The 21,872-nt window shown below is 38.7% G+C and overlaps 1 protein-coding gene across 1 annotated transcript in view; it reads right to left on the minus strand.

Moving 5' to 3' along the window:
* Positions 1-21,872, minus strand: part of ZFR (zinc finger RNA binding protein) — an 89,464-nt gene that overhangs the window by 35,425 nt on the left and 32,167 nt on the right. The window contains exons 6-12 of the mRNA XM_011952554.1: positions 17,221-17,468; positions 14,356-14,547; positions 13,552-13,843; positions 10,400-10,596; positions 7,624-7,743; positions 5,597-5,742; positions 345-507 (exon numbers count right to left, since the gene is read on the minus strand). Coding sequence (XP_011807944.1) covers positions 345-507; positions 5,597-5,742; positions 7,624-7,743; positions 10,400-10,596; positions 13,552-13,843; positions 14,356-14,547; positions 17,221-17,468 — 1,358 coding nt within the window. The remainder of the gene's footprint in view (positions 1-344; positions 508-5,596; positions 5,743-7,623; positions 7,744-10,399; positions 10,597-13,551; positions 13,844-14,355; positions 14,548-17,220; positions 17,469-21,872) is intronic.

The following is a 21,872-nucleotide window of genomic DNA, read 5'->3' on the forward strand; positions in this document are numbered from 1 at the left end:
CTCCTGAGGTCAGGAGTTCAAGACCAGCCTGGCCAACATGGTGAAACTCTGTCTCCACTAAAAATACAAAAATTAGCCAGGTGTGGTGGTGAGCGCCGTAATCCCAGTTACTTGGGAGGCTGAGGCAGGAGAATTGCTTGAACCTGGGAAGTGCAGGTTGCATGCAGTGAGCCAAGATCACACCACTGCACTCCAGCCTGGGCGACACAGCAAGACTCTGTCTCAAAAAAACTGTCAAGATTACAAGATTATTAAGTCTAAAAATTAGCCCCTCCAAAATTGTTTTCTTCTAATGCTGAACCAGTCAAACTTTCACCCCTTATATCACCAATGTGGATACTCACTGCAGGCCCCTGAGGCTGAGGAGGCATGCCTGGTCGGACTCCCAGAAGGCCTAATGGGCCTGGAGGACCATGAGGATAACCTCCATCAGGCATTCGGCGGCGATCATCCCAATGATGCTGTTCTTCCTCCATTCTTCTCCAGTACATGTCCTCTTCATAACGTCTGAAACATAAATGACATTATAAGCCTACGAGGAAAAATACAGCACAAGAACTTGCATCAACAGTGACAATAAAAAGCAATAAAAAAAACCCACCCACATCAGCCTAGCTAAAATTTCTTCCCAAATGTATCTAATTGTCCATGTTTGCTTTCATTGCAAAGTAAATGAAAGAGAAAAGAGAGCATGAGAGAACAAAGAGAAAAGCCGAAGAAAATTTCAGCCTGAGGAAAAAGTAAAAAGAACAGGCATCAGAAACCTCAGTTTCTTACAGTCTCTCTCCTGCTTTAAGTATGAACTGGAAACCCAAGGCCACCTAAATGAGGCAGGCCAACACTGTAAGTAAATGACCTGAAGTGCACATATCACATTTGGGAATTTTCTTCATATCCTCAAAGAAACATGCTCTTTCCTATGTCTCTACTATGAAGAAAAACAGTGCAAGGCAGTAATAAATGGCAAATCATAGTCAGTCTCAGTGCTGGGGACACATTAAAGGTGTTCGGAATTATGGTAAAATAGAAAGAGCATGTTCTGGCTAGAGATAATACCCGCTGCAACTCAGCTCCTATTAATTGTTGCCATAAGGGAATACAATAGTCCCCACCATCCTCATCGCTGTGGTTTCTGTTACCTATGGTCAACCAGGGTATACAAATATTGAACAGAACGTTCCAGAAAGAAACGATTCATAGGTTTTAAATCTTGTGCCATTTTGAGCAGTGTGATGAAATCTTGCGTTGTCCGGCTCCATCCCACCTGTGAATCATCCCTTTGTCCAGCATATCCACACAGTATACACCCTACTAGCCTATGAGTTCTTTAGTAGCTATCACTGTTATCAGATGGAAAACATATAGTATATACAGGGTTTGGTGCAACCTGTGATTTTCGGTATCCACTGGAGGCCTTGGAACGCAACCCCCTTGGACAAGGGGGGACTGCTGTACAGGCTGTATTGCTGAGGTCACCAGGATTTTTGTGAAACTTCATGGTTGCTGGTTCAGATTACAAAATACTATGCATACCAAATATAACACCTTTGAGCTGAACTCAGAACGTGAGGAGCTAGTGTATAGCCTCTGCTTTACTGACCAACATTTGTAGAATCTATTCTTTTTTTTTTCTTTAACAATCTCCTCCCCTCTGCCCTCCCAGTTCTTTCCTCACTTTCAGCTTCAAACTAGGATACCAATAATTCCCAAGGGAAACCATGTGTCTACAGCAAATTCTGTTAACAATTAGGTTAAGGTTTGACTAAAGTAATCTGTTAAAACAAAAGAAACAAGTGTGCTTCCTGACTACCATTAAAGAAACTACCAATTTCCTCAGGTTGGGAATAAGCAGTGCTTTTGTTTTTTTTCTTTCTTAAATTGGCAGAGTCCCACTCTGTTGCCCAGTGCAGTGGGTGGCATGATTACCGGTCTCTACAGCCTTGACCTCCCACGATTAGCTGATCCTCCCACCTCAGCCTCCCAAGCAGATGGGAATACAGGCGTGCACCACCATGTCCGGCTAATTCTCCTATTTTTTGTAGAGATGGGGTCTTATCATGTTGCCTAGGCTGGTCTCAAACTCCTGGGCTCAAGTGATTACCTGCCTTGGCCTCCCGAAGTGCTGGGATTACAGGCAGTGAGCCACCGTGCCCAGCCAGCAGCGCTTTTCAGGATCAGCCAACTATGGACTGACAGAAACCATTCTTCTATCTATGCTATTTAGGTTTTGAGGAAAAATGAATAAAAATAGCTTAAAGGTTCTGGAAAATCCTGTTCATTCCAGTTTCTAATAGTGTACTGTTGTTGCTAACAACATTTAAGTCAAATGAGGGCAGGGACCTTTATCCATTGTTTACCAATTTGTGCTTACCACCTAATACAGTTCCTGGCACATTGTGAATGCTTAATAAATAGTTGATATTATCGGTGAAAGAGGAAAACACTGTATAATCTAGCTATAGAGGAGAATTTCCAATATGTTACAAAGGCAGAAACTTCATAAAGGACAAAACTGATAAATGTATAAAAATCAAAACTGACACATACATGGTAGTAAAAACTATTTAAAGGTAACCCATAAAAAAGGATTAGGCCGGGCGCGGTGGCTCAAGCCTGTAATCCCAGCACTTTGGGAGGCCGAGACGGGCGGATCACGAGGTCAGGAGATCGAGACCATCCTGGCTAACACAGTGAAACCCCGTCTCTACTAAAAAATACAAAAAACTAGCCGGGCGAGGTGGCAGGCGCCTGTAGTCCCAGCTACTCGGGAGGCTGAGGCAGGAGAATGGCGCGAACCCGGCAGGCGGAGCTTGCAGTGAGCTGAGATCCGGCCACAGTACTTCAGCCGGGGCGACAGAGCGAGACTCCGCCTCAAAAAAAAAAAAAAAAAAAGGATTAATAACAATGTAAGAAATGTCTGTACAAATCAACAGGTAAGAAAAAACAAGCAATTTACCACAAAAGAAGTATAAAAAGCCAAGCATGAAAACAATTCAAAGTGAAACAAAATGGCTATCACATTTAATTGGTAGAGATTTTTATTAAGCTGTAGCAGGGGTTCTCTAGGGGTGCGATCCAGGGACTCCAGTGGTCCCTGAGACCCTTTCAGGAGATCCATGGAGTCGAAATTATTTTTAAAATAAGGCCAGTCATGGTGGCTCATACATGTAATTCCAGCACTTTGGGAGACCGAGGCGGGCAGATCACTTGAGGCCAGGAGTTTGAGACCAGCCTGGTCAACCTAGTGAAACCCCATCCCTACTAAAAATGCAAAAATCAGCCAGGTGTGGTGGCAGGTGCCTGTAATCCCAACTACTTGGGAGGCTGAGGCAAGAGAATCGCTTAAACCCAGGAGGTAGAGGGTGCAGTGAGCCAAGATCGTGCCACTGCACTACAGCCTGGGCAAGAGTAGGACTCTGTTTTCTTAAAAAAAAAATCATTTTCATATTTTCATTATAAATACTAAGACACGTATTTGCTTTTTCATTCTAAGTGTACAGTGAAATTATCCAGAGGCAACATGTGTTATTCACCACATATGAACACAAAAGCAAACATGAGAATCTTGCTGCCTTCTCTAAAACCAGACATTAAAGAGATATATAAAAATGGAAAACAGCATAACTCTTCCCACTATTCTGTGGAAGAAATAGTTACTAATTTTTTAACTGTATTTTCTTGATTAAATATATTTCATATATTTTAACAAATACACATGTAACCATATTTCAAAAAATAATTAAAATGTCATTTTAAAATGAATTACTAAATATTTAAATTTCTTAGTTTTAAATTTTGTTTTTTTGAGACGGAGTTTTGCTCTTGTTGCCCAGGCTGGAGTACAATGGTGTAGTGTGATCTCGCCTCACCACAACCTCCTCCTCCTGGGTTCAAGCGAGTCTCCTGCCTCAGCTTCCTGAGTAGCTGGGATTACAGGCACACACCACCACGGCCGGCTAATTCTGTATTTTTAGTAGAGACGGGAATTTCTCCATGTTGGTCAGGCTGGTCTTGAACTCCCGACCTCAGGTGATCCACCCACTTCACCCTCCCAAAATGCTGGGATTACAGGCATGAGCAACTGTGCCCAGCCAGTTTTAATTTTTAATACAGTAAGTCTTGACAGATACAACCACATAAGGACTCTTTGGAGTCCTTGATAACTGAGGATAAAGGATCCTGAGACCAAAAAGTTTGAGAACCACTGGGTTATGCTATCCAGTATAGGCAGACAAGTAAGTATCCTTCAAACATTTCCATTTCCAATATTCTATTATTAGCAGCAACTAACAATAATGTATGCACTGATATCGCCTCAATAGGTTCACATACTTGGTGAAAGAAAAAAAAACTGCCTCAAGGAGGGTCAATATATTAATAATTATAATAAGGAAATACTGGAAACTACCTAAATATCTAAACAATAACAAGGATTTCTTATGAAGAAAATTTTACATATGCACAAAAAATACTATGTCCTCATGAAAAACAAAATCCAAATTTAGTTTTAAAGTTGAAGATACGTAAATGAAAAAAGTGGATTATGAAAATACGTATATGGTATGTTTCTGCTAAAACTGTATTTTAAAAGTTGTACAAAAATATTCACAGTGGCAATATTCGTAATAGCCAAAATGTGGAAACAAGTTGCATGTCCATCAACTAATGAACGAAAACACAAAATGTGGTACATAAGGATGTATTATTCATTATCATTTAGTCATAAAAGAAAATGGAATACTGACACATGTCACGATCTGGATGAACCATGAAAACATGCTAAGTGAACGATGCCAGACACAAAAGACTGCATTAAGCTGATGCAAAAGTAATCGCGGTTTATACCAAATGAATTTATTAATTCAAATCACCATTTGGCACAAACCACGATTACTTTTGCATTAACCTAATATGACTCCATTTATATGAAATCTCCAGAATAGGCAAATCGACAGAGACAGAAAGGTTAGAGGCTGTCTAGGGCTGGGGCTGGGGGAGATACTAGGTATGGAGGACACATGGATAATTATTGTTAATGGGTTTGTGATTTCTTTTGACGGTGATGAACTGTCTTAAATTGATTGTGGTGATTGTTGCACAACTCTGTAACTGTATAAGTTTAGAAGATATATTTCAATAAAACTTAACATTCATTTTATATCTTTATATATATATAAAAACAAATATTTGAAATATGTTTTCTCAATTCTCCTTCCCTATAGCCACTCAAGTTTCTTAATGGACATTATTAATGTGTAGAATCTATCAAATCTTATATTTCTATCAGGTAACGTATGTCTATTTTGCTTGTTTGAAACCGAGGCACTTACTTATAAAATGAAATATTTCTTCATATGTTTAATTTATAAATGATGCCAATTAAACATATAACTCTAATACCAAGGTCACAGTAAAATATTAGTATAGCCAGTAACAATTTTAATGTATGTCTTTCCCAGACCTAGGATCTTCCTTGAGTGAAAATTGAAAGTAAATAAATCTGGATTGCTTTGAATGGGAGTCATATCCCCAGAATGGCTAAGTTTTTAAGAAAGGTTGAACTACTTACCAGGCTATCAAAAGTTAAACATATTACCTCATTTCCATTCTCCAACGCTCCTCTTCTTCTCGCCTTCGCCAGTACTCTTCCTTCTGCATTTGCTTCCTCATTTTCTCTTCTTGAATCTTTCTTGCTCGAATACTAGGCTTTACTTCTACTTGCAAATCTGGATTTACTTTTTTCTATTAATACAAATAAGATATTAAAAAAACAGCAGCCCCGAAACAATCTACATGTATTTTTAATCATACAATTACACATATTCTTTAATCATGGAGGCTTTTAGTTTCAGGTTTCCCACTAGAGAGTAAAATCAATATAATTAAGGTGAATCAAAGATTCAAAATACATTAATAAAAATTACGTAACTTAGTGCTGACCAACAAAAAGTCATGAAATCCTTAGAAAGACTAATGGATATTTAATTTTACTTTACATTTAACACTTGAACAACAAGGGTTTGAAGTGTATGAGTACACTTACATCTATGCTGCTGAGTTTCTTCTGCCTCTGCCTCCCCTGAGAGAGTAAGACCAACCCCTCCTCTTCTTCCTCAGCCTACTCAACTTGAAGATGATGAGGATGAAGACCGTTATATGATGACCCACTTCCAGTTAATGAATAGTAAATATATTTTCTCACTGATTTTCTTAATAACATTTTCTTTTCCCTAGCTTACTTTAAGAACACAGTACATATGAGATACACATGACATACCAAATATGTATTAATATAAAAATAACTTTATCAGTAAGGCTTCAGGTCAACAGTAGGCTTTTAGAAGTTTTTAGGGAGTCAAAAGTTATAAGCAGCCTGGAATCCCAGCACTTTGGGAGGCCAAGGCAGGCAGATCACTTGAGGCCAGGAGTTTGAGACTAGCTTGGCCAACATGGTGAAACCTCCTCTCTAGAAAAATACAAAAGTTAGCCAGGCATGGTGGCATGTGCCTGTAGTCCCAGCTACTTGGGAGGCTGCGGTGGGAGGATCCCTGGAGCCTGGGAGGTTGCAGTAAGCCACGTTCAATGTCACTGTACTCCAGCTTGGGCAACAGAGCAAGGCCCCATCTCAAAAAAAAAAAAAAGTTACAGGCAAATTTTTGACTGCATGAGGGGTCCCTGCCCTCCATGTTGTTCAAGGGTCAACTGTAACTGTTTATAAACAGATAACTCTAAATGTCTATGTTGGGGTTAAAAAGTTTCTTTTCATATTTAAGCACTACCCTTTTACAATATTTTAATTTTCACCTCCTCTGTGCTTAAAACAGAAAACATGGATCTAGTACATTAATCCAGCCTAGTTAAAAACTTCAAATACAGGCCGGGCACGGTGGCTCATGCATGTAATCCCAGCACTTTGGGAGGCCAAAGAGGGTGGATCATGAGGTCAGGAGTTCAAGCTAAACTGGTCAACATGGCGAAACCCCATCTCTACTAAAAATACAAAAATTAGCTGGGCCTGGGGGCACATGCCTGTAATCCCAGCTACTCGGGAGGCTGAAGCAGGAGAATTGCCTGAACAGGGACCCAGGAGGCAGAGGCTGCAGTGAGCCGAGATCATGCCACTGCACTCCAGCCTTGGCTACAGAGCGAGACTCCGTCTCAAAATTAAAAAAAACTTCAAATACAGTATCTGATTTATCTTAACAGTTGAAGTATATTCAATGAAGAATTCCTACGCTAAGGTAAGTGAAGAAATTTTCCAACATATCAACTCGTCTCGAAGTTCATTTTGGTGGGAATTCTACTAAGATGAAGAAGGTGGATAAAAAGTTGAGACTTTTTCCAAACATTTTATGTGAATTAATTATCTTTACATGATTGCTTGGTCCAGGCAATGCTTCAGTTTTGCCACAATTACTAAAACTGATGAGAATGTTATTCTTATTTAAGTATAAAAATGGATAAATAAAAACCAAACATCCATCTGAATCTGTCAACATGACATGCTAATCTTAGAATGGGACATCATGGACTTGGCAAGTTGTGTTTAGATGCTTTATTTTGCATATAAAATGCTCTTTTTTTTCTTTTTTTAAAGAAGGTAATAGCTGAAATTTTACTCACTTTATATTGAAGTCTGTGTCTTCGCCCTTTTAAGTGCATCTCCTTAGCATTGGGATCATTAAAGCTGCACTCACATAATTTACAATGGAAGCGAATTACTTTTCCTTCATCATTTCGTACCTTGGCATGGAAAAAAAATTCAAGGATCAAAACAGGAACATCATAGTTGAAGATGGTATCATTCATAAACCCCCACATATTATTTGATGAAACTGTACACAGTTAGAAAGAAGTGGCAATGTCTATTACTTTTTTTTTTCCCCAAGACAGAGTCTTGCTCTGTCACTCATGCTGGAGTGCAGTGGTTTGATCTTACCTCACTGCAACCTCAGCCTCCTGGGTTCAAGCGATTCTCCCGCCTCAGCCACCAGACTAGCTGGGATTAGAGGCATGCACCACCATGCCCAGCTAATTTTTTTTTATTTTTAGTAGAGACAGGGTTTCACTATGTTGGCCAGCCTGGTCTCAAACTCCTGACCTCGTGATCCGCTCACCTTGGCCTCCCAAAGTGCTGGGATTATAGGCATGAGCCACTGCACCTGGCCTATTACTTTTTAAAAGGATAGAAACTGTAGAAATGGGAATGAAAAGTTGGAATTTTAGTATGCAAGATGTGATAGCATATGTTGGCTCTTGTAACTATCTTTCAATTTAATATTTTTGTCTATATGTAGCATTTACATTTAAATGTAGCTAGATGCCTTAAATTTTCTAATAGTTACTGAATATTTGCTGCTGGCCAAGTATTGTTCTTGAAAATGAAGATAAAGATGATTAATAGCATTATTTTGGTATACAAAGTTTCTCAAAGCCCAGGGTTTTATAATAAGTAACTTTATGGAAAATTAAGATGAATTTTTTTCTAACTGAACAGTTATAGGAGGACAAGTAAACTTGAGTCTTACTATGAAGTCTATTATGAATATTAAGTTCAAATTGTGCAAGCTTTAAGAAATGTTCCGAGTGTAATTCTCTGAAGTTTAGGATTAAACAGTATCATCAAAAATTAGGGTGTTTTGGTTGAGAGCTTTTTTGAGATAACCAAATCTTACTCCTGTAAGAGATGAAACTTAAAAATCAGAATTATTCAGAATTATTTCTGAACTACTTATAAATTCCATAACCCAGCTGTCCACCTTGTAAACAAAGAATTCAATATACAATTTTTCTTTTTCTTGTTTTCTTTTCTTTTTTGTGATACAGAGTCTCACTTTGTTGCCCAGGTTGGAGTAGAGTTGTGTGATCTCGGCTCACTGCAACCTCCACCTCCCAGGTTCAAGTGATTCTTGTGCCTCAGCCTCCTGAGTAGTTACGATTACAGACGTGCACAACCACTGGCCTTGAACTCCTGGCCTCAAGTGATCCATCCATCTCGGCCTCCCAAAGTGCTACAATTACAGGTGTGAGCCACAGTGCCTGGCCATCAATATATGATTTTTCTTGATAGGAAAAAGGATACAAGAACAAATATTCATTTAAAACCTACTAGGCCAGGTGCAGCGGCTCACGCCTGTAATCACAGCACTTTGGGAGGCTGGGGAGGGCGGATCATGAGGTCAGGAGTTCAAGACCAGCCTGGCCAACATAGTGAAACCCCACCTACTGAAAAAAAAACACACAAATCAGCTGGGGGTGGTGGCATGCACCTGTAATCCCAGCTACTTGGGAGGCTGAGGCAGGCGAGTTGCTTGAACCCAAGAGGTAGAGGTGCAGTGAGCCATGACTGTCACTGCACTCCAGCCTGAGCGACAAGTCTCAAAACAAACAAACAAAAACAAAACCCCTCCTAGATGCCAGACACCATGCAAGGTACTTTATTTCATCTACTCTTCACAACTTTGTTAAGGAATGTTCCAATTTTATAAATATCGACACTGAAGCTCAAAAAATATATATGCTGTAAAGTCAAAGTAAATGGCAGTCATATGCCACTGTATGCCTTTCTGCTGACAGCAGGTATTTATCCAGTCTGCTTTGATATCCCTTCACTCCTTTATTTTACTGAGTTTACTTTACCTGTAAAACAGCAACAGTCTTCTACTCCACTTGAGAAACCAAATGAATATATTCTGTTAAATCAGCAAACTTAATTTTATCACAAAACTGACTATTCAAAAATAAATGTATTGGTTCTCTTCAACAACATTTTTGCTTCTCAGAACTTTTAAACTTTTATGATAGTTGAATGATGTATTACAACAATGCTTGCTAGTGAATAGAAAGTTACTTAACTCACCACAGTGACAATATACAGGGAAAATAATGCAGAAGTTAGCAAAAAAAAAATCATTGTGATGTCACTTAGCCAGGCCTAAAGGACATGCTTTTTTTTTGAGACGGAGTCTCGCTCTGTCGCCCGGGCTGGAGTGCAGTGGCCGGATCTTGGCTCACTGCAAGCTATGCCTCCTGGTTAACGCCATTCTCCTGCCTCAGCCTCCCCAGTAGCTGGGACTACAGGCGCCCACTACCTCGCCCGGCTAGTTTTTTTGTATTTTTTAGTAGAGATGGGGTTTCACCGGGTTAGCCAGGATGGTCTCGATCTCCTGACCTCGTGATCCGTCCGTCTCGGCCTCCCAAAGTGCTGGGATTACAGGCTTGAGCCACCGCGCCCGGCTGACATGCTTTCTTATAACAAAGATTCCTTTAATATCCTTTCATTAAGTAAGCTAAATCTAAAATACAATTAAGCATATTCACTTTTACATGTAACATACGCTTGTAACGCACTTCTTCCCTTTATCCAATTTCACAGCAATGGTATTCTCAAATCAATTACCTCCTCCACATAATCATGGCCCACTGGCTGCACATCACTCTGTAAGGCAGCAAGAGATGCAGGTGTGACTGGTTCTGACACTGTGTCTTGCTTTACTTCAGGAATCTGCACAGCAGAAGTGACAGGAGTACTTTTAACACATTCAGTTCCTTTTATATCTTCTGTTTTATTTCCTGTTGACTGCAGCTTATTACCACCTAGAAAAGCATCAAAAAGTTATAACAAATTTTAATTTCGTATAAACATATATACCTGATAAGACGAAAACTTCAGATAAAGTTCTTTTCTGCTAATAGTCAAAACTCCTATCTGACATACAACAGATGAGAATTTTGAAGAACTACATAAACTACTTGGCTTTCTTTACCCTATTAGTGAAATATGTTTCTGAATTTTTCTCATTTCCATCTTGGAACACCCAACACCTTCCTCATCCCCCCTCAAAATGAATAGCAAGTACCTGAAATGGTAAGGACTAAGCCTAATTCATGTTTGTAGCCCGAGTTCCTTGGCAAGTGACTGAAATGAGTAGTATTTATTCCTTTAAAAAATGCTAACTTCCAGTTGGGTGTGGTGACTTATGCCCTATGATCCCAGCACTGTGGGAGGCAGAGGTGGGAGGATCACTTGAGCCCAGGAGTTTGAGCCCAGAAGTTTGAGACCAGCCTGGGCAACGTGGCAAAACCTGGTCACTACAAAAATTAGCTGGATGCGATGGTGCACGCCTGTAGTCCTAGCTACTTGTGGGGCTAAGGTGGGAGGACTGCTTGAGCCTAAGAGGCAGAGGTTGCAGTGAGCTGAGATCGCATCACTGCACTCCAGACCTGGACAGATCCTGTCTCCAAAAAAAGTCGGGGGTAATGTCTAGGTCATGCCCTATAATTGAGAAAAATTAAAAAAAGGTAAGTTCAATGATTAGGTCTCTTTGCAAACTTAGTCCAAATAAAGTTTCCCACTAGGGAAGGAAATAGAACCAGTTTAGGTTTTATCATTGTTTATTTCCTCTAACTTATTGTCTACTGAAATGAGACATGAATTTACACTGAGTTATTTACAAAAGATTTTCTATTATTGTTCTAAACTGAAAGTAGGAAGAACCTCAGAAACTGATGTAGAAGTGACTATAAATGATAGTTTTCATTTTTATCATCAATTAAATTTAACACTTCAAGTAACTGTCTAACAGAATACCATGTTAATTGTGAATCTCCTACTTTTAAACTTTTCTTTCAAAAATATTCTTAAGTATCTACGAATCTGGATACTGCACTAAGTTCTGGTAATATAGCAAAGAGAAGACAATGTAGCTGCCTTTCAAGTGGCCAATTTATGGGACGATACAAATAATGATAATACAATATGATAAGCACTACAATAAGTATGGACTGAATACTGTGGAAATTTAGAAGAAAGGAGCCACCGCCCTTTAACATGATCCAGTAAGGAAAGGTTTCACAAAGGGTGTGACACTTGAACTGGGATTTGAAAGAAGAATGAATATGAACTGGTCAGAAAGAAAAGAACGATGTTTAAAAAGAAAAAAATAGCATGTACATAAAAGCACAGCAACATGGTGTGAAAAAGGCTATGGTAAACTCAAGGAAGAGCCAGTAATTCAATATGAATTACTACATAGGTAGAAGGGATGAGTTATGAGGCTGGAAAGGTAGGCACAGGTCAGGTAATGATGGGCCTTATATGACAAATAAGGACTACAGATTTTATCCTATCACAGTGGAAGGCTGCTGAGCTGAAGACTAACACAATAGATATATATTTTAATAAAATAACAAGAGTGTGGAGAATATGTTGAGACTGGGTACAGTAAGAAATAAAGCTCCAAGGAGACTTTTAAGGCCTAAAAAACAAGGTAATGGCAATGAAGAAGACAGGTTTTGTAGAAATACTATAGAGATAGAAACAAGACGACTAGGTAAACAGCTGGAGGCGGCAATAAATACGAAGAAATAATGTTAGTGAATTTTCCACTTGAGAAATCGACAACTTTATGACATTATTTCATGGTACTCTTCTCATGAATTAATGGGTCAGAATGAGACACACTGGGAGGCATCTACACAGCCATACAGAAGACGATCAGGGAATATTTATGTGGCTGTCCAACTCAGGTGGGGGTTTTGAATTCACCAGAAAGATTTAAAAGTCACTGCCCACATGGGAATGAATGAGATCACCCATTAAGACTGGCGGACAGTGAGACGAGGGCCAGGGTTATAATCTTAGTAACACTACCATTTAATGAACACACATAGGCAGGAGAACCAATAACAAAAACTGACAAAGGGGTGGGTGGACATATAATTGAGAGACAGAGATGTATCTTAAGCCTAAAGGTACAGCAGTCAACTGTGTCAAGTATTAGGAGAGACAACAGGATGAAACTGAAAACTGGCCACTGGATTGGCAATTAGGTTTTTGGTGACTACTGAAAGCACCTTCAGAAAAAGGTAGAGTAGAAACACTACAACAGACTGAGGATTGGGCAGGAAGTACAGAAGTAGACAAAAAATCAGGGCCATAGGTTGTGGTACATGTTGATAACCCAAGCACTTTGGAAGTTGAGGCAGGCAGCTCACTTGAGCTCAGGAGAATTCGAGATCAGTCTGGGCTACATAGTGAAACCTCATCGCTACCAAAAAAAAAAAAAAAAATGGCTGTGTGTGGTGCTGCACGCCTATGGTCCCAGCTACTCAGGAGACTGAGGTGGGCAGATCGCTTGAGTCCTGGAGATTGAGGCTGCAGTGAGCCAAGATCATGCTACTGCACTCCAGCCTTGGTGACAGAGTGGGGCTCTGTCTCAAAAATTAAACAAACAAACAAACAAACAAAAAAACCAATCAGGTTATCTTAAGATTACAGAAATGGGAAAGGGTCTTTGTGTGTGCAGATCTTTTTTTTTTTAAATGACTAGATTAAGACACAGATGTATCTGTATGACTGAAGGGAAGAAACCAGAAGACGATAGACTAAATATTAAAAATACACACACACACAAGGCAGATATGTGAAGAAACAAGGTCCCAGAGAGAAGGGAGGAGACAGGTCCAAGAACACAGGCAGAAGCGTTAGTGCTGCAATGGAGAAACACCACTTTGACAGAGTCAGCAGGGACAGAGAATATCAGTACTTGCCAACAAAATTTATTTTGGGGGTAGATGTTTTCTTGGCAGCCATATTTGTAGGCACTGCTGATACTTTAGTGTTAGATGTGCTATTAAGAGACGAGTTTCCTGTAGTCGTAAGACCCTTCATTGAAGACGTTGCAATTGATGATGTATTCACAGTACAATTGTTTGCTGCAATGCTTGAAGGAGAGGCAGTCGGCTTTGAAGCAGATACAGCTGTTGAAGCAGCAGCTTGGCTAACAACGTTTGGTTCTGTTGACGGAATGGGTTTACCAAGTTTTGTGTGTAACTTAACCACCTATAAAACAAAAGCACACTTATTTGTCAGGAAACTCAAACAGTAGATTTTGAAAAGTCTGCCTGGAACATTATAAAATGAAAATCTAAACCATGCTTTTCTTTGTTCTATTTTTTTCTGCTATATGTTTTTGTATATACACACAAATGCAAAACTCATTACTTTCAAGCTAATCTCTGTGAAGTAAATATGGATACATATTCCATCTACAATTAGGTGAGGAAACGGAGGCAGAGAAAGATGAACAGACTTGGCTACATTAAAAATAATCACATGACAATTCCCAGTTAGTGAAATAAATGGTTTAGTTCAATTTAAAGAAAGGTCTCCAGTCTTTCCCTCTTTTAGCAATGATTATTTGATGTCACTTTTAGGTATTATTAGCACATAAGCAAGGCTTATAATGCACTTAAAAGTTTTCAAAATTTGAAGTTACCTTTACCTAACTCCCTTTGAAAAAGTAGAAGATAACAGAATCAAGACATAAGGGTGTGTGGGAAAAAAACACCTACTTTCTGATGCTTAGCACCACGAATGTGGGCAGCATATGCATCTGCTCCTGTACAAGACACATCGCAGAGCTCACAACGTAGCTGATTTTGAGTCCCACGAGTAGAATTGCTGCTGCTGCTGGTATTTTGTGAGGCTTTCAATGCAGCTTCTTTTTTTTTATGTTTCTGTCCTTCTAAATGTTCTTTATAAGTCTGTTTCAAATAAAAAGCAAACATTTTGCTTCACTAATTTTCTTTATACATAATTTAAGATTATTCAATTCTCAAGAAATCTCTAATGAGACCAAAAATGAGACCAAAACAAATTTAAGTTGAAAAAGGGCATGTGGTATTCCTTATATATGTGACATATTTATGGTTCTCTGTATCTTGTTTATCAAGAATATTATCTAACACTGAGTTACAAAGTACCTTTATACATAGCCATAATATAAGGCAACGGTTTTCAGTTTTAAAAATTTATCTTTTGTTGCTTATATAAATGTTGGACAGAGAATGGTAATAGACAGTGATCATTCCATAAAGAAATTATATTTAGTTACAGGGTTAAAGATGAGGCGGGGGAGATGTGCCTGTATCATTAGAAGAAAGGAAAAGTTACTGTATGGTAACAAGATTCTTTACAAACAGCTATGTTTATAAAACTGACTTTTCTAATTCAGAATACGTTTTGACATAGAATCTGTATTACAATCCATGACCCCTAAAAGAAAGCTTATTTAAAATACATAAGGGCCAATATTGTACACACTTGCAAGCAAAAATAGTATTATAGTAATATTAGCCAATAAAATAGTGAAATTATATATTAAAAATCATTGTGAATGCAGATGATTGAGGAAGGCAGTTAATTAAAATGAGAGGAAATTAGTAAGAACAACTGGACAGTTCGTGAGTAGGACCAAATGGTTCCTCTCTCATACTTTTATTTATTTATTTATTTTTTGAGATGTGTCTCACTCTGTTACACAGGCTTGAGTGCAGTGGCACAATCTTGGGTCACTGCAATCTCTGCCTCCCAGGCTCATGTGATCCTCCCACCTTAGACTCCCGAGTAGCTGGGACCACAGGTGCCCGCCACCATGCCTAGCTCATTTTTCATATTTTTGGTAAAGACGGGATTTTGCCATGTTGCCCAGGCTGGTCCCAAACTCTCTTTTTAAAAACTGCCTCTTAAAAGACAGTTGTAAACTGACAAATAATTAGCATAAAATTATATGTTCATCATACAATTTCAGAGCTGGATGGGACTTTCCTTTCATTATCTGCAGTGGCCTGAAATAGCTCCACCAAGCAGTCTAAGCCTCAATTATTTAGGCAAGTCCTTGTTACAGAAAAGCGAGGAAATAAAAGCCCAAAGAAGAACAGGTCTCTAAATTGCCCAAGGTTATATACTTAGTGGCAGAGCCAGGACTGCAATCTTGGCCCCTAAATGCTGAATCAACTTACTCTTTTCCTTCTTACATATACATCTACAACTCTAATTCAATCTCAATGATATTTTTCGCTGAGGTTCATTAACCACCCCCTTAAGGCACTGACGACTTGCAGATTTGTACCCATCCAGCACAGCAAAAACAGCCAGCCTCATATACACTCATTCCACCTGCTGCTGTTAACCTATCACCCAAGTGTCACGTTGTATACTTTCATATAAGCCAGGTAATCAATAAATTTCTTATGTCCAAGTCTGGCACTCATGACACTAACCCCTCTGAACAGTCAACACAGAGTAGGAAATGCTCCTTAAATACTAAGACCACCCACCACTCTTGTTCCCTTTCGTGTTTACAGGTCCCTGCAAACATTTCCCACCTGTGCCACATCTGCCTCCCATCACCTCCTGCCAACCTTGCAATTCACAACAAAACTATTTCCTGCCATACTCAAAACAGGGGAAAAGAGGGTTTTATATATCTAGCCACATGTATTAAAATGTTCTGTAATTTGGTATAGCTCAGGGAATGTTAGTAACTGAAAATACTCCCCAAAATTCAGAAGTAGAGAAAATTAATCCAGTAAAGTTAAAAACATGTGACATAGGTAGGGCAAATGAGAGATGGATATAACTTGGGAGAAACTAGTAGAGAGTCAAAATTAGTTGTTTCCAAATAACATGCCTTTTATCTGCCAAGCTGTGTACCAAATTTTAATATAAAAATAACACTCTTAAGCATAATAATAAGGCTGGGAGTTGAATCCATTAATCTTAATAAATAGAATCATGTCATAATCATCCATTTTAACATTTAGCAACCAGAAACAATATAATACCGAAAAAGGAATAAGGGTTTTACATTTATATGCCTCATTAGTTGGTATTTTTTAAAAACACACTTCCTTACACCTTCCTTGTTCCTGAAGTTCCTACTCTCCTTATGAAAGAGACTACCGAAAAAAGTAACATGCCATAAAGTATGTATCAAAGTCAGTCTCATTAGAAATGCAACACTGAAAATTACAGATTATCAGTAACTTGTTATATTAAGTTGAAGAATTTTGAATAAAAGCTCTGGCAAGTAAGTTATAGATGATAAAAATGAAATGAAATAAAAATTCAATCTTACCCAAGTTGCAATTAATCTGACTACAAAACTTTTAAACTAAATTTAAATTTTAAAGAGCAAAGTCTCCTTCTGGAAAAAAAGCTCAATTTGCCTATTTATCATTTACATTCACAATCATCTTTACATTTTTTTTTTTTTCCTGAAAATTCTCATGCCACAATACAAGCAACTTTTAAAAGATGCATTGGCTAAAAGCTAACAGGAAAAAATTTAAACCTCTTTGTAGGCTCAGGAGTTAAAATACTAACTACACTTAATAACCACTGAAGACTCAAGGTAAAACATACAACATAAGTACCTGTGGTCCAGCACAGCTGATCTTACAAACATCACAATAGTGAATCTGTGGTGGTTTGGGAGGCTGTTTTGGTTTCAGTTGTTTATTTTGGAATGGTGCTTTTTTAGTAAAGGTGGTCCCTGTCCAGGCAGCTGTTGCAGCAGCAGCAGCAGCTGCTGCTGCTGCCTGCTTCTGTTGCTGCTGCTGCTGTTGATAGTAGGAGGATGCAGCTGAATACACTGCTGCTTCATAACCTGAATAAGATGTACCTTACAAATGAAATCAAACAAAAATTATGTTACATACTTATAGGACGACAAGTTAAAATGTACAAATTTAAATTAATCCTGCCAATAAAGATAGATTTACATGTGCATATTAACAAACGTATCTCACAGAACCAGAAAAGAGCTTATTTTCCTTCTAAGAAAGTCATCAACTGGTATTTACTCAACACATGCCAGGTGTTATAGAGGTATAAAGACAGTGTCAAATTTGGTCCCTGCCTTGAAGAAGCTTATAGATTTAACTGGAGAGATGTGATAGTGTGTTTGACAAACTTGTCTGTTTACAGAATCTGGTAATATGTCCCTGAATAAAATCCTGTGAACAAAATTTAGGAAGTGTTGGATTTGAGGAAGAATCTGAAGTAGGATACTAGATAGGAAAAACAAAAACTCATCAAAGTAAGATTCGACATGCTTGGTAGCTAAGAGGACAAAAGAGACAAAAGAAGAGGAAAACATACAAATATGACACTAAAATCTGGAGCCCCAGCGATCAACTGATGGGTTGTGCAACTGCTAGAACCAAGAAGCTGTCAGACGCTAGTCTGGGGAGGCAAGGTAAATAAAGTTTAGAAGTTTGTGACGTGGAACTGAAGTTCAGATAAAAATATAGAACAACTGTTAAAAGATTTAGGAATTAGGGACCAACACATTGGTTCTCATCTTCCAAAAGATGAAAAGGCACTGTGTTTTCTGGTTAAATGTATGAATTCTACCCATTTCCATTGTTCAGAGACTCCACTGAATAAGCACATTATGCAAGCTATTTATGTAATACACACATGCTGTTTATGTTCAGTGATTTACAGATTTTTAAATCTGTGAACGTTTTAAATTTGAAAGCTGTGGATTTTACATTATAAGCCTACCTGAAAACTGGTAAACTGACCATTTCTAAACTAAGATCTCTGGAAATTTGGTAGACTGCCTATTCATCATATTTCAGTTAAGTTTCCTTATTCCTTTAAGTGGTAATGGATGGGCAAAGAGTGATATAAAGCTTGAGAGAGATCCCTAGTTGACAGAATAGCACAGAAGAACTGCTTACAGAGAACTAAACTTTTTGGTCTCTCAAATGCAGACTGCAATACTGAAAGACTTAGGACTCCCCAACTCCAATATGTCTATACACATAGGGAAAGAAAAATAAATTGGAATGGTAAGAGCTAAAATGCATGGAAAACCAGAATTGCAGTATATAAAGTTTTAAGATAGAAAGTGTGATAATAGACAAGAAAACATATGAAATGAAAATAGAAACAGGTAGCTATATATCAGCGATAAAGCATATACATGATCAGATAAAACTGAGAAAACAACTGACATAATTGCTCAAAAGAAAATTTCTATAAACCAATAAACTCTACTGGGCAGTCCTACAAATGTCCTCTGTTACGAATGTGATAAAAGAACATAAGCTCACAGCCAAATGTTTTCAAGCTTACAGGCAAAAACATGTATAGTTTATATTTTACTATAGAGAAATACCATAAAATTGTTCAATTACAAATAATAAAGATGCTTTTAGATTTATTACCAAGTAGGATCATGATTTTTACATAAAATCTTTATAACAGACATTTTGCAAATGACTTCAGTTCTTCTATATAGAAACTATACAAATGCCACAGAAATGTAACTTTATGAATTATGTATTAAGAAAACATGAAGCAGAATAAGGACAACAGAGGCCAACAGTGCTGAAAGAATAGGTCTTCTGGTTGTTTTTTTTTTTTAATCAAGAGTTCACAATACAGGAAGCAGTGTGCCAGACACAATGTAGTTTTTAGAACAGATCTATAAGGCAAGTATTACTATCCTTAAATATGAGAAAAGTCGGGTTTAGACATTGGAGGATCCTTTAAACACTGAGCTAACTTAACCATAAAAATCACCAAGTTAAACTTAATATTCATAAAATAATCTCTACTTACACATAAGTAGTTTAAAACTAATAAAAGTAAAGTTTAATTTTAACTTACTACTTAGTTATAAAAATAAATCAAAGCATGCACTGAAAGGTGGGCTAAAGATTCTGGAACTCTGTTAAAGGGCATCTTAAATTCTCCTGTAACTATTGGCAAACAAATGTACGTTTCCTGTAAAAAGCATTGTAGGAAAACAAATACAAGGCTGTGTCTGGCCTGGGCAACATGGCAAAACCCCGTCTCCACAAAAAAATACAAAAATTAGCCAGGCGCGGTTGTGCGTCTGTAGTCTCAGCTACTCAGGTGGCTGAGGTAGGAGGTTGAGGCTGCGGTAAACCATGATAGTGCCACTGCACTCCAGCCTAGGTGACAGAATGAGACCCTGTCTCAAAGAAAAAAAAAAAAAAGAAACCTGTGTCTATAAATTAAGTAAAAGCACAATTTTTGAAAACTAAAGTATTATCATTTAAAAAGTACTTTTACTAGGCCAGGCTTGTGGATCACTTGAGCCCAGGAGTTCAAGACCAGTCTAGGCAGTGTGGTGAAACCCCATCTCAACTAAAAATACAAATAATTAGCCCAGTGTGGTGGCGTGCACTGAGGCGGGATGGATCATTTGAGTGTAGGAGGTGGAGGTTGCAGTGAGCTGGGATTGTGCCACTATACACCAAGCCTAGGTGACAGAGCACGACACTGTCTCCAAAAAAAAAAAAAAGTACTTTCATTAAAAATGTTTATCAAGGCCAGGCGTGGTGGCTCACACCTGTAATCCCAACACTTTGAGAGGCTGAGGTGGGCAGACTGTTCGAGCTCAGGAGTTCAAGACCAGCCTGCACAACATGGCGAAACTCCATCTCTACAAAAAATACAAAAATAAAAAACTAACCAGGCATGGTGGCTCACATCTGCAGTCCCAGCTATCTGGGAGGCTGAGGTGGGAGGATCGCTTGAGGTGGAAGTTGCAGTGAGCTGGATGGTGCCACTGCACTCTAGCCTGGGTGATGGAATGAGACCTAGTCTCAAAAAAAAAAAAAAAAAAAAAAAACCAAGTAAATCAAGCAGTAAGCTATGATATTAGAATAGCTGGCATATAGCTTCTAAATGTATAATACCAGAAACAAATAAACAAACAAAACATTTCAGCAGTAAATGCATCACACTACAAGTCATTATTTAGTAGGGAGCAATATTCTAGAACTCATTAAGATAAAGAGAATAGCTAACCAAAATTGTAGCTGCCAAAAATTGCAGATACAGAACTCAGAAGCCTTAACAATGGTTTCTGATTTGGCAACTCTGGACTGTGTATCACATAGTCTTTAAAAAGCAGATACTCTTTTAACAGTTTCACAACTAGAAATTTATCCTAGGGAAACAAGTGGGCAAATGTACAAATCTTTACATGTAAGGATGTTCTACCTAGTGCTGTTTCCAGTTTCTGTCTCATGTACAACTAAATGTCCTCAAATACACACTTTAAAATATATTACATCCATACAATAAAATACTTTGTGACCATTAGAATCGTTTCTAAATACCCCTGGCATTTACAAGAAGTCATGGCTCCTTTGTGACATGGCTGACTGTGACTCTAGGGCAGGGAAAGCTCAAAGTGTATCTGTAACAACCCTCAGTGGCAAAAAGAAAAGATGTCGGTGGCTCAAGCCTGTAATCCCAGCACTTTGGGAGGCCGAGGCGGGCGGATCACAAGGTCAGGAGATCGAGACCACGGTGAAACCCTGTCTCTACTAAAAATACAAAAAATAAGCCGGGCGCGGTGGCGGGCGCCTGTAGTCCCAGCTACTCAGGAGGCTGAGCCAGGAGAATGGCGTGAACCCAGGAGGCGGAGCTTGCAGTGAGCCAAGATCGTGCCACTGCACTCGAGCCTGGGCGACAGGGCAAGACTCCGTCTCAAAAAAAAAAAAAGAAAAGATGTGCTCAAAGAAGAATGAGAATATATCAAAAAGACTCAGGAGCTGGTTGAGCAGATCCCACTGGGCAACTTTAAAACTGTGAGAGCCTCAAAGACAGAAATGAGAGTAACAGATTATAATATAGTCGCTCTCTGTATCCATCGGTTCAGCGACCATGGATTCAATCAATCATGAACTGAAAATATTCGGAGGCAGGTATGGTGGCTCATCCCTGTAATCCCAGCACTATGAGAGGCCGAGGTAGGTGGATCACCTGAAGTCAGGAGTTTGAGACCACTCTGGCCACCACGGTAAAACCCTGTCTCTACTGAAAATACAAAAATGAGCCAGGTATGGTGGTACATGCCTGTAATCCCAGCTACTTGGGAGGCTGAAGTATAAGAATCGCTTGAACCTGGGAGGCAGAGGTTGCAGTTAGTTGAGATTGTGCCACTGCATCCCAGCCTGGGCAACAGAGTGAGATGCTATCTCCAAAAAAAAAAAAAATTAGGGGTGGGAGGAATATAAAATTAATATAATACAAA

This window comes from Colobus angolensis, unplaced genomic scaffold (genome assembly GCF_000951035.1).
Source record: "Colobus angolensis palliatus isolate OR3802 unplaced genomic scaffold, Cang.pa_1.0 Scaffold341, whole genome shotgun sequence".
Lineage (NCBI taxonomy): Eukaryota > Metazoa > Chordata > Mammalia > Primates > Cercopithecidae > Colobus > Colobus angolensis.